The sequence below is a fragment of the Gobio gobio genome (assembly GCF_949357685.1).
Source record: "Gobio gobio genome assembly, chromosome: 19".
NCBI lineage: Eukaryota > Metazoa > Chordata > Actinopteri > Cypriniformes > Gobionidae > Gobio > Gobio gobio.
In genome coordinates, this window is record NC_137112.1 from 5,664,948 (window position 1) to 5,676,570 (window position 11,623).

The window sequence follows — 11,623 nt, forward strand, 5'->3', positions numbered from 1 at the left end:
TTTTTAGGGGTTGGCCTTGGCCCCTTAGTTCCAGTGAAAGGAATTCTTAATGCTTCAGCACACCAAGACATTTTGGACAATTTCATGCTCTCAACTTTGTGGGAACAGTTTGAGAACAGCCCCTTCCTGTCCCAGCATGACTGACCAGTGCACAAAGCAGTGGCGGCCCGTGGCATAGGCGGAATAGGCAAATGCAAGGGGCGCCACTCATCCATAGGGGCGCCAAAATATATTAATGATACTATTTTATTAATATTAATTTGAAATATTACCAAATAAAGCACAAAAAAAACGTAACTAAGTCCCCCGCATCTTCCCGGTCCGCCTCATCAATCTCCCCCCGCCGAGCTACTTGAAGTGCGTAAGAAATACAACGCGAGATCAGTTTATCTTTAGGGGAATTTGTTGTGTTGCGTCGCCTCTCGCCGCATAACGCAGACAGGGTTGCTTTCATTTTTTAGGGTGCTTGGCCGCTCGCGCCAGGTGTTGACACGGTGAAAGTTGCCTGATTATTTATGACGGATGGCCGAATTGTAGAGTCAAAAAAGACAGAAGCCCTCTGATGCAGGGAAGATAAGGGATACACTGCTCTTCTTACATAGTATTTGTGTCTTGTTTCTAGTCTAAATATCTAAAAATTCTTAAATCAATGTGCATTTACTAGATAAGTAAAATGACAGAAGACAATTTTCTTGTTTCCTTGAAAATAAAATCAAAATGATGTGAGTTTTTGCTTAAAACAAGCAAAATTATCTGCCAATGGAGTGAGAGAAATAATCTTGTTTCTGATTGAAATCTTGTTTCTGTCCCAAACATAAATTAGATTATTTTTCTCACCCCATTGGCAGATCATTTTGCTTGTTTTAAGCAAAAACTCACTTCATTTTGATTTTATTTTCAAGTAAACAAGAAAAATGTCTTATGTCATTTTACTTATCTAGTAAATGCACCTTGATTTAAGAATTTTTAGATATTTAGACTAGAAACAAGAAAAAGATTCTAAATAAGAAGAGCATTTTTTGCAGTGTAAAGACAGAAGTAAAGTGATGTAGGCAAATAAATGAACAGTTTATTTATTTGCATAGTAGTAAAATACTAATGTTTGCTAATTAATTCCAGTTATTTTTACCAAAAACTTTATGCAAGCAGCTGTTCCGGGTTCTCCAGAGGCCACAGCCAGTGTGATTTTGTAAAAAATAAACAATATAAAAATATTAAACGCATGTAATATCACTTTTTTAATAGCCTAATGTTTTTACTCTGCAGTAGTGCAGTTTTAAGGGGGTGTGTAGCAATTTTAAAATGTATTTGCCGAAATTAGTAATGATATTTATATACAGGTTTATTTAAAAAAGCAACATTTTATGTAAAAGTATTTAAATGACATTAAATATCAAAATTTCTCAGTTGAATTCCTGGTGAAAACATGAAAATGCTCATAGTTAGTGGAAGATTGCTGCCATCTACTGGAAAACAAACACTTTTGCTAGTTCTCAATGAATAGTTTGGCAATGAATGTTAGATGCACTCTTGCTCTTTGTGTTTAGGCTGTAATGTGGCATAGGTGCAATTTTTGTACAGTTTTACTATCATCAGCCTTTAAAAAATAAAAAATAATAATAATATCATGAACATAATGACGGGGTAGAATGGACTGGACATCATATAAAACAACAACAACAATAAAAATAAAACAATGCATTACAAAAATAAAACAGTACGAGTGTTTCCACAACTTAGACTGATAACGTGAAGTGCTAAACCTTGATACAAGGGGCACCAAGTAAAATCTTGCCTAGGGCAGCAAATTGGTCAGGGCCGGCCCTGGCACAAAGTGTCGCTCCATAAAGACATGGATGAGCGAGTTTGGTGTGGAGGAACTTGAGTCCTGTCCTCAACCCGATAGAACAGCTTTGGGATGAATTAGAGCGGAGACTGAGAGCCAGGCCTTCTCGTCCAACATCAGTGCCTGACCTCACAAATGCGCTTCTTGAAGAATGGTCAGAAATTCCCATAAACACACTCCTAAACCTTGTGGAAAGCCTTCCCAGAAGAGCTGAAGCTGTTAGAGCTGCAAAGGGTGGACCAACTCCATATTAAACCCTACGGATTAAGAATGGGATGGCATTAAGGTTCATGTGCATATAAAGACAGGCGTCCCAAAACTTTTGGCAATAGTGTAGCTCAACACAGTTAGTCTTATTGTTTTAATCTGGTAAAGACAGCGACTGCGGCAGAATAAAAGCTCTGCCCAATCAAGTCATCGAGCTTCACCTTTGTTTTGAATAAGCGATCTCTAGCGGCGAAAAATTACATATTGTGGCTTTAACTAACAAGAAACTCTAATTAATGAATTAGTAAGTAGTGCTTAGTTAAATGAGGTAGTCCACTATAGTTCACTTTAGAACTAATTACACATTATGCATTATTCAGGTTAATTATGAACCTGCTTATAGTTCTTAGTAAGTCCTCTGTGAGGCATGAAATAGCTAATAGTGAACTACCTCATTCAACTGAGCACTATTACTTATTAATTTGTTAATCAGTTTCTTGTTAATAGTAATTATAAGAATTGTAACACTCATTTGTTCCTGCAGTTGTTCATTAATGATGGAACAGAATTCTAAAGTGTTTACAAGGTTCCAAAAAGTGGTTTTCACAGTGATGTCATCGGAGAAACAGTTTTGGTTCTTAAATGACCTTTCTTAGTGAAAAAACAAACATAAATGCAAATTAAGAACCTTTATTTTTAAGAGTGTGTGTGAGTTTTTTTCAGTAAAATCAGTGTTATCTGTGCATCAATGGGGTCTTTAAGGGACAGTCAAACTAGACACTGAAACAAATGGAATATTGCATATGGTTTGTGTATTGTATCGTCACTGCTCCCGTCTGTGCAGTTTTCTTTAAGTTTTAGGTGAGAATAACTCAGTGAATTCAAAGAAATCAAGGGTAAAACCCACTGAACTTTCCCTTTCAGTCAGTGCTCTCTGTATATAAGGACGAGCAGCAGTTCTGCTCGACACAGCTCCACCTGCAACACTCAAAGCCCTGTCCAACTTCTGACTCTACGCAAAAATGTCTGATAATCGATGTTTAAAATACCGTGAAGATGAAGAGGAAGATGAACAAAATGGTAAGTGCATTTTAATAATTGGTCTTTATTTATTTAAATTGAAGAAACTACATTTAAGTGTTATTATTAGTTTATGTATTTTATTTGTACATATATTTACTTCTAAAATGTTTCATTTTCTGTGGTATATGTGTAAATATTATGTGTCTGAATATTCCCAAACACTCTGTATGGAATAGGTCATTGTTGTCCTAATATATATATATATTTATTTTTACTCACCATAGCATATTTTTGTTTAATAAAGACACTTCAGATTTTATAAATGTTTCTTATTGTATAAAAATACATTGAGTTAATATATACAGTATATATATATATATATATACTGTATATATTAAATACTGAATACTGTTGTGTGGAATAAATCATAATGAATACAGAACTTACAGCTTGCAGGGTTGAGTAAAATCAATTTCTCATATTCCACCCCGTATTCAGTGTGAAATGGCATGAATTCATATAGCGCTATTTGCACTGCATTAAAGTTCATTTGTTTTATTTGCAGATGATGAATGTGACAAAACTCCCAGGCCTAAGAAACAGCCAAGGGTAGGAGCACAGAAGGCAACAGGGAAAGACAAAAGAGGTGGTACAAAAAAGGCTACGGTGAAACTTGCCTCAGTTAAAGTTGATATGGTCGACGCGATAACTATGATTGATACATTTGACAGACCAGGAAGCGCCTATGCAGAAAGCAACTATGCTCGAAGTGGAACTTATGCGTCAGCTTTTGAAAACCAACCAGGACAGAGGATTCCCAAGGCTGGAGCTTATGCAGAAGCAGGAGTTGGACGAGCTCGTGCTGAATATAGAGTATTCGAGGCCGAAGCCAAAGGTCCCAACGCCTCAGCTGGTGCTGAAGCCAGTGTGGTTGGGGTCGGAGCAATGGCTCGAGCTGAAATTGCCAGCGCATCGGCTAAAGCTGGTCCAGTTGGTGTGAAACTGGGCCTTGGACTTGATACAGGAGCTTCTGCTGGTCTGGGTGGGGTGGAGTTAAAATTCTTGGGAACTGGATTCTCAATTGGTCCAAAAACAAGTGTATCTGTTCTGGGTTCAGAAGTAAAAGTGTCATGTGCGGTTATGTAGTCAATCATGTACAGGTATTAATTACTTTTGAATATATATTATATGTGAAACAGTCTCATATCTTGAAAATCTTTTTACATTCACCCAGTTGAACTGCATGTTGCCTGTGATGCAAAAGCCTCCGGGGTGGCAATGGCACAGAGGTCTGGGCCCGTCATCGCTGCTTGCATTTTTTATTTATTAATTCCTTCTTTCATCATTATAAATTAAAACGTGTTATTGTACTGTTAACATATAGGTAAACTGGAAAAAAAGAACTTCAAACCCATTTTTAGTACAATATCAGTATTGTTGTTGAGCTATAGATATAAAGAATTATACTTTAACAATATGGAAACATAAAATGTTTTATTTTTATTATTTCATATTGATATTGAGGTCAAACTGTATTGCAATTTCTTTATTTCTTATTTTTTATTATTTCTTTATTTCTAATTAATGTGAAATTGTATTGTTTTTTATGCTTGTGAAGCACTTTGAGTGTTTGAGTTGCTGTTATGTGTACACAGAACTTTCTAGAGACTTTTGACATATTTTTTTCCCATTTATGTAATAAACTGAAAACAAAAAAATTATTTTTGCAGCTGTATTTGTCTTTCCATGAATTTCCATAAGATGCAGCTGTGTTTTTAGCTCAATTGTTTTCTTTAGGATTATTCTTATTTTTATTATTTTTATTCAAGATTTTGGGGGCTTCTGGGGCCCTTAACATGCTCAAAAACTCTTGAAAAACTCTGACACAGGTCAGAATCCGTGGCCATTAGGGCGGGGGCAAATGCTTTGAAATCACCCTCTTATTTTTACCCGATTTGCTTCAAACTTCATCAGTATAATTTCAGATGTAGGCCTGTGAAAGCATTCTTGATATCTTAAATACTGTTGCCATGGCAATACATCAAACTTTAATAATATTCTTGGGTGTTTTTGAGGCTCTTAGCATGCTTCAAATTGCATGAAACTTGACACACACATCAGAGATGTCTTCCAGTAAACATGAGCCAAGCCTTAGAAATGGGAGTGGAGGAGAAGCTCTATAGCGCCACCTTTCAACAAAAGTGGGAGGCTAGTTTTACCTACAGTCACCAAACTCGTGACATATATTGTTCTCATCAAGCTAAACAACTTTCTAATTTACAATCATTAGCTCTGACCAACTTCCTGTTTCTGAGTTTTTGAGTTTCACTTTTCTTATTTATGTTTAAATCAGTGCATGGACATGGTAAATGTTATAAAACACATAAGTCACGTCTTGTGTGTCTTGTGTGGGTGTTAAATCCTCTCCTGAGGTTTGTGAGTCAAACTGAACTTCAGTCATTCCAAAATAAAAGTCACAGAAGAGTGGCGTTAATATAATGTCATAATTTCTCACCCCCATGTCATATATACATTTTAAACATATACAACAATATTTTTGGTGTCTCAAAAATGTTAAATCACTAAAATACAGTTAAAGAAAACACAAGATTCAAGGCTTTCTATGAGACACTTCATTTGCATTTTATTTATTTTTTGACACAAGACTGAATTCATGTTACTCAAAGAGAAATACAGGCTTTATGAAGCTTATGCTTCAAAAATATTATAAACCACTGATATTGATGCACAATAACACATGCCACAAACTATATAAACAGGCATCAATGAAAGCATGAACACCTCCTCATCATCATCATAATTCTCAGACACACTGATCTGACAGCATCCGTTTGGGGATGTAGTCGTTTCCTGGCACGGCAAGGACAGTGAAGGAGCAGGTCATGATCTGAGAAAACAGGGGAAACAAGAAATCTATATATAGTATTTTTATATATATTTTCACATTTCAATTAAAAAACATCCACAGATGATTATAGATTAGTTTAAATTCAATTACATGCAAAATTATTGCATTGCATTGTTGCTGTCATGATCCCAGCCTGTGTGTTCCCTGTAAGGATTCCTGGACTTTTATCTTGAAGTGTTTCCAGTTTCTTGAGCTGTTTTGTAGTTCTTTGTAGTTGTTCATGTTGATTAGTTTCACATTTACCACGCCCCTTGTTATCTTGTTAAACTAGTCTTCCCTGAGTGTATAGTGCTTGTGTTTTGTCAGTCGTTGTATCTTGCTGTAACTTTCTCCTGCCTTGTGTTTCTTGATTTACCCTGGTTTCCTTGTGTTTCGTTCCCCTTGTGGATTTCAACAATAACTCTAGCTGCATGTGGATCCTCCTCTCTGCCTGAATGCCCATCCGTTACAATTGCATTACATTATTGCAGGGGTCTCCATACTCGGTCCTGGAGGGCCGCTGTCCTGCAGAGTTTAGCTCCAACCCAAATAAACACACCTGAACCAGCTAATCAGTAGGTGCGTTTACATGGAGCACTGTAATCGGTTTAAAAGTCCAATCCGAATGAAAATGCTCCATATAAACACCTCAATCAGAATAAAAATGGCCAAACCGAATGAAATTGTAATCGGTTTGAGAGAGAAGGGACAAACCTTTTCATGAACCGATCAAACGAAAAATTCCACCATGTAAACGAACTAAGCCGATTACTTTGATTGTGTATGTCTTTCTGTGACGAGATATATATAGCGCACACGCCTCCACAACTGAAGAGCGCACGCCGCGCTCACACCACGCTAATGTTGACAAGAGAGGAAAGTTCATTTTTCTGAGGTATTAAACTTATTTCGTAACATGTTATGAACATAATGTTGGAATAATGACACAGACATAGCCTGGCTACAGCATCTCATCTTGACAGCTTTTGTCTTATTGGCTTCAACTGTGCCTGACAGAAGAATTAATTTTTCTGAGGTGATTCTTACACTTTACAACAAATAATGAATAGCTTTTATAAAACTGTATAAGTCCTGGTGGCCGTTGAGAGTTGCCATTGCAACGGGGAACATTCAAGCTGCTGGAGAGGACGTGTCGATATTTTGTTTCTTGTAAGTTAGATTTTAAAAAAAGTTAAATGCAAAGCGCAGGATGCAGTGGGGTAAAGCGTGCCGCCACTGGGCTCAAGAGCAGTGGAGACGTGTTCTCTGGAGTGACCAATCACGCTTCTCTGTCTGGCAATCCCATGGACGAGTCTGGGTTTGGCGGTTGCCAGGAGAACGGGACTTGCCTGACTGCATTGTGCCAAGTGTAAAGTTTGGTGGAGGGGGGGTTATGGGGTGGGGTTGCTTTTCAGGGTTTGGCCCCTAAGTTCCAGTGAAAGGAACTCTTAATGCCTCACCAAGACATTTTGGACAATTTCATGCTCCCAACTTTGCGGGAACAGTTTGGGGACGGCCCCTTCCTGTCCCAGCATGACTGACCAGTGCACAAAGCGTCGCTCCATAAAGACATGGATGAGCGAGTTTGGTGTGGAGGAACTTGAGTCCTGACCTCAACCCGATAGAACACCTTTGGGATGAATTAGAGCGGAGACTGAGAGCCAGGCCTTCTTGTCCAACATCAGTGCCTGACCTCACAAATGCGCTTCTTGAAGAATGCTCAAAAATTCACACAGAAAGAAAGCCTTCCCAGAAGAGCTGACGCTGTTAGAGCTGCAAAGGGTGGGCTGACTCCATATTAAACCCTACGGATTAAGAATGGGATGTCATTAAAGTTCATGTGCATGTAAAGGTAGGCGTTTTAAAACTTTTGACAATATAGTGTAGGCTATTTGTATCTTTATCCAAATACATACAGAACTTAATGTGACATACACGGCCACTTTATTAGGCCACTCTAACATCTGCTGTGTCTGCCACAGGGATCCACTTTATCACATGTGGAATTAGGATTAAACTGAGCTTGTGTGAAGTGAATCAGGTGATTTGTAACTAGTTCCTGATTGGAGAAATCGGAAGTGTTACAACTGACCCCAACCATAGATAACCATAATAAAGGCTAGATGTCTTACGGCGGAGTCTCTAACGCCATCACTGGCGGCCATCTTGTCACAGGCAGGGCTCTGTGGTGCCTGATGTAAGGCGAGTGATCTGCATGAACACAAGTACTCTTATCTCGCTGAAATCTTGACGGATTTACAAATGGTATGGTTTCTTACAAACGTTATTAACGTGGCTATAATTATGGATGCTTGAACAAATTATGAATACTTTTTCAAGGCAAGGCAAGGCAAGGCAAGTTTATTTGTATAGCACATTTCATACACAGTGGCAATTCAAAGTGCTTTACACAGAAATGAAATAAGAATATTACAGTTATAATAGGAATTAAAAGAAATAAAAAATAAAGAAAACATTGAAAGATAAAAATAAAGAGTATAATTAAAAATAAAAATAAGAACAGGGTTAAATTTAAGCATATAAATTAAAATGCAAGCAGTTCGGACAAAGCACGTACAGTGGCACAGTGCTCATTCTGTAAATGCACAGCTGAACAAATGTGTTTTGAGTCTGGATTTGAAAGTGGCTACTGTTGGAGCACATCTGATCTGGTCAGGAAGCTGGTTCCAGCTACGGCTGGCATAATAGCTAAAAGCAGACTCTCCTTGCTTTGAGTGAACCCTTGGTATTTCTAATTGACTTGATCCTGATGATCTGAGTGATCTGTTGGGTTTGTATTTAATCAGCATATCTGCAATGTATTGAGGTCCTAGGTCATTGAGTGATTTATATACAAGTAATAGCACTTTAAAATCGATCCTAAATGTAACTGGAAGCCAGTGTAAAGATCTGAGGACTGGTGTGATATGGTCATATTTTCTGGTTCTGCTCAGGATCCTGGCAGCAGCGTTCTGTATGAGCTGCAGCTGTCTAATGGTCTTTTTGGGAAGGCCGGTGAGGAGACCATTACAATAGTCCACCCTACTGGTGATAAAAGCATGAACGAGTTTCTCTAAGTCTTGCCTGGAAACAAAGCATCTAATTCTTGATATGTTTTTGAGATGATAGTAAGCGGATTTAGTTATTGCTTTGACATGACTATTGAAACTCAGGTCTGACTCCAAAATCACACCAAGATTCCTGACTTGATTTTTTGATTTCAGGCCTTTAGCCTCAAGATATGCATTCACCTTGAGAATTTCATCTTTGTTTCCAAATGTAGTAATTTCAGTTTTGTCTTTGTTTAACTGAAGAAAGTTTTGGCACATCCAACTGTTAACTTCATCAATGCATTTACATAGAGAGTCAATGGGGCTGTAGTCATTAGGTGATAGGGCTAAGTAGATCTGGGTGTCGTCAGCATAGCTGTGGTAAGCCATTTTGTTATTTTTCATTATTTGGCTGAGTGGCAGCATATACAGATTGAATAGTAGTGGTGCAAGAATTGACCCTTGTGGGACTCCGCATGTCATGGATGTCCACTCAGACTTATGGTCACCTATACTCACATAATAACCTCTCCCTTCTAAGTATGACCTGAACCATTTGAGGACCATTCCAGAAAGCCCAACCCAATTTTCTAGCCTGTCAAGAAGTATGTTGTGGTCAACAGTGTCGAATGCAGCACTGAGGTCCAGTAGTACCAAAATTGATGTTTTGCCTGTATCTGTATTGAGGCGAATATCATTTATAATCTTTATGAGCGCTGTCTCTGTGCTGTGATGCGGTCGGAAACCAGATTGAAAATTGTCAAAGTATCCGTTTGAGTTCAAGAATTTGTTCAGCTGACTGAAAACAACTTTTTCAATGATCTTGCCTATGAAGGGGAGATTTGAGATTGGTCTGTAGTTGCTCAATATGGAGTTATCCAGATTTCTCTTTTTCAGGAGAGGCTTTACTACTGCGGTTTTGAGGGAGTTTGGAAAAGTCCCAGAAAGAAGTGAGGAGTTTACAACTTCTAGGATATCTGCTTCTAAACAGTTAAACACACTTTTGAAAAAAGAAGTGGGGAGTGTGTCAAGGGCGCAGGTTGATGTTTTAAGGTGCTGTACTGTTTCTTCTAAAATTTTACCATCAATTGCTTCGAAATCAGTCATAGTAACTTTCTGAGGCTGTGTTCTGATCTGATTCACCCCAGAGAAACTCAAGGATGTGCTGATCGCATTTCTGATGTTAATGATTTTCTCGGAGAAGATGGAGGCAAACTCACTGCATTTGCTGTCTGAGAGCATTTCACTGGGAATGTGACTCGGGGGGTTTGTTAGTCTCTCTACAGTAGCAAAAAGAGTGCGTGTGTTGTTTATGTTTCTGTTTATAATATTTGAAAAGAAGGTCTGTCTAGCTTTGCCTAGTTCCACATTGAAAGCACGAAGACTGTCTTTATAGATCTTATAATGGACTACAAGTTTTGTCTTTCGCCACATGCGTTCCGATTTCCTGCATTGTCTTTTCATTAATTGCACTGCTGTTGAGTTTCTCCAGGGTGCTTTTTGTTTGCCACTATTTTTCCTGGCTTTTACAGGAGCAATATCATCAATTACACCCTTAATTTTTGAGTTAAAAGAGTCAAGGAGAAAATCAGCAGAGTCTGCAGATATGCTTGGTGTTAGAGATATAGCCTTCATAAACAGCACACTAGTGTTCTCATTTAAGCATCTCTTTTTGACAGAGTCAGATCTAGTTTCAATGGCAGGAGAGATTGATATATCAAAGAAAATACAGAAATGATCAGACAGTGCCACATCCTTAATAACTATTGATGAAATATTTAGACCCTTACTGATAAGTAAATCTAAAGTGTGTCCACGATCATGTGTGGGTCCGTGAACATGTTGTGTCAAATCAAAAGTGTTAAGAACAGTCATGAGATCTTTTGTTGTACTGGATTCAGCATTGTCAATGTGAATGTTAAAATCCCCAGCAATAGCAAAACAGTCATACTCAGATGAGATTGCTGATAACAGCTCTGTAAAGTCATCAATAAAGGCCGGAGAATATTTCGGAGGCCTATAAATAATGATAAGCAGGATGCGTGGTGCACCTTTTAGCACAATGCCCAGATATTCTAGAGACAAATAGTCACCAAATGATACTTGCTTACATTGATAAACATCTTTAAATAGAGCTGCGACCCCCCCCCCCCCCCCCTTCTGACTGGTCTGCAGACACTCATAAAAGTAAAGTTAGGAGGGGCTGTTTCATTGAGGACTGTTGCACTGTAGCTGTCTTCTAGCCACGTTTCATTTAGAAGCAAAAAATCTAGGTTGTTTGTGGATATTAAGTCGTTGACTAGAAATGATTTGTTTTTAAGTGAACGGATGTTTAAGAGTGCTAACTTAACAGTATTAATTTGAATTTTTTCCCCCATAGTAATCTTAGTTTGACAATTAACAGGCAGCAGATTAGATGGGTTTGCCATACGGCCTGAGAAAGCCTTGGACTTTCTATCACGTAACAGAACAGAAATAGAGAAAGATAGAGACACACTGGGCTCACGCATGTTTTGTAAACATTTGATAAGATTGCTGGTGACTTTGCGAGGACCCAGAACACGTCACTGAGAGCTGGTATCAGTTGTT

At 38.2% G+C, this 11,623-nt stretch overlaps 2 protein-coding genes across 2 annotated transcripts in view; both read left to right on the top strand.

Annotated features, from left to right (window-relative positions):
* The window catches only part of traf3ip2b (TRAF3 interacting protein 2b), a 1,379,907-nt gene that overhangs the window by 923,392 nt on the left and 444,892 nt on the right, over window positions 1–11,623 (top strand). The gene's annotated exons all lie outside the window — the stretch shown is intronic.
* On the top strand, window positions 3,022–4,782 carry LOC307142803 (uncharacterized protein). The gene is made up of 2 exons (XM_079843918.1): window positions 3,022–3,133; window positions 3,642–4,782. Exons 1-2 carry the CDS (start codon window positions 3,076–3,078, stop codon window positions 4,220–4,222), a joined length of 639 nt encoding a protein of 212 aa, XP_079700044.1. The 5' UTR covers window positions 3,022–3,075; the 3' UTR covers window positions 4,223–4,782.